The 1,104-nt window shown below is 42.0% G+C and overlaps 1 protein-coding gene across 1 annotated transcript in view; it reads right to left on the bottom strand.

Annotated features, from left to right (window-relative positions):
* The window catches only part of selenon (selenoprotein N), an 18,078-nt gene that overhangs the window by 8,430 nt on the left and 8,544 nt on the right, over positions 1 to 1,104 (bottom strand). Inside the window, exon 6 of the mRNA XM_015029434.1 lies at positions 682 to 819. Coding sequence (XP_014884920.1) covers positions 682 to 819 — 138 coding nt within the window. The remainder of the gene's footprint in view (positions 1 to 681; positions 820 to 1,104) is intronic.

Raw genomic sequence — 1,104 nt, 5'->3', positions numbered from 1 at the left:
ACCTGTGAAAGGTAATGCCATTGAATCCAGTTTGTTTCGTAAAACGGTTGAAACACACAGAACAGGACTTGATGAGCTCCAACCGCTCTTCTGCCACATATAAGATGGCGGACGCTGTTACGTACCACTCAGCGCTCCATGAGGCGCCTACATATTCATGTCTATGAGTAAGTCTGTTTTTGCCGCGCCATCTTCCTCCTACCACTTCCGGCCGTCGTCTTCTTCGTGGTTTGCGCCAGTACCGACATCCGGTTGTTGATCACGTGACTCTTATGACGCAAAAACGTATTTTGCGAAATACAGTTATTTCAATGCGGCCAAAAACCATCTTGTCCATGCGTCAAAAAATACAATTTATTTCGAAATTTACGTGTTTTATTTAAGTGAATTTATTTTCAAAATATCAAATTGCGCAATTATTTGGTCAAGGAAAACGCAGCTACAGTAGCTGACGCCGATGTCTCCTCGCCAGCTGCTGACGAGGCTAATGCCTCTGACAGATGATGGTAATTGTTAATATAATTTCATAACTGTTTACATCAGCCGCTGCCATGATTTTTAATGACTTATCGCGTGACCAAGCCAATTCACATGTGACTTTAGTTACATTTCTTATTTAATGTAAACACCGCTAGCGTGGCCGAGCAGCACAGACGGAAAGCACACAGCAGCGGCTTTTACCTGTTACTGGGGACATAAAGGTGGAAGTGACGGACGTGGGAGGCGTCTTTAGAGATGACAATGTTTCCGGTGAACTGACCCGGAGTGAACCAGAAGGGAAAGTTTGGAACATCATTGAGCTGAAACTCTGCGTGAATCCTGCAAGTGTGAACACAATGAGAGTCTGAGCTTGTATTACACACATTTCAATGCAAGAGTGACGTATTAATATAGATTTGTGGAACGAAGTACTTGTACGTCGTTACCTATTCTTCTGGACGGATCTGTATTAAGGTTGATAGGACTGAAGCCTCCCTGAGAGCCGTTCTGTGTTCTTGTAATGCTCTGCGTACACTGCAGTAGCTATTATTTTATTTCATTAAAATATATATACATATTTTTTAAATTAGCGAATAAATAAAACAAGAATGCAGAGCATTATCA

This window comes from Poecilia latipinna, unplaced genomic scaffold (genome assembly GCF_001443285.1).
Source record: "Poecilia latipinna isolate Pla-1442-1.1 unplaced genomic scaffold, P_latipinna-1.0 Scaffold153, whole genome shotgun sequence".
NCBI classification, from domain to species: Eukaryota; Metazoa; Chordata; class Actinopteri; order Cyprinodontiformes; family Poeciliidae; genus Poecilia; species Poecilia latipinna.
Note: the sequence above shows the minus strand (reverse complement) of the source record. Positions and strands in the feature narration are given on the sequence as shown.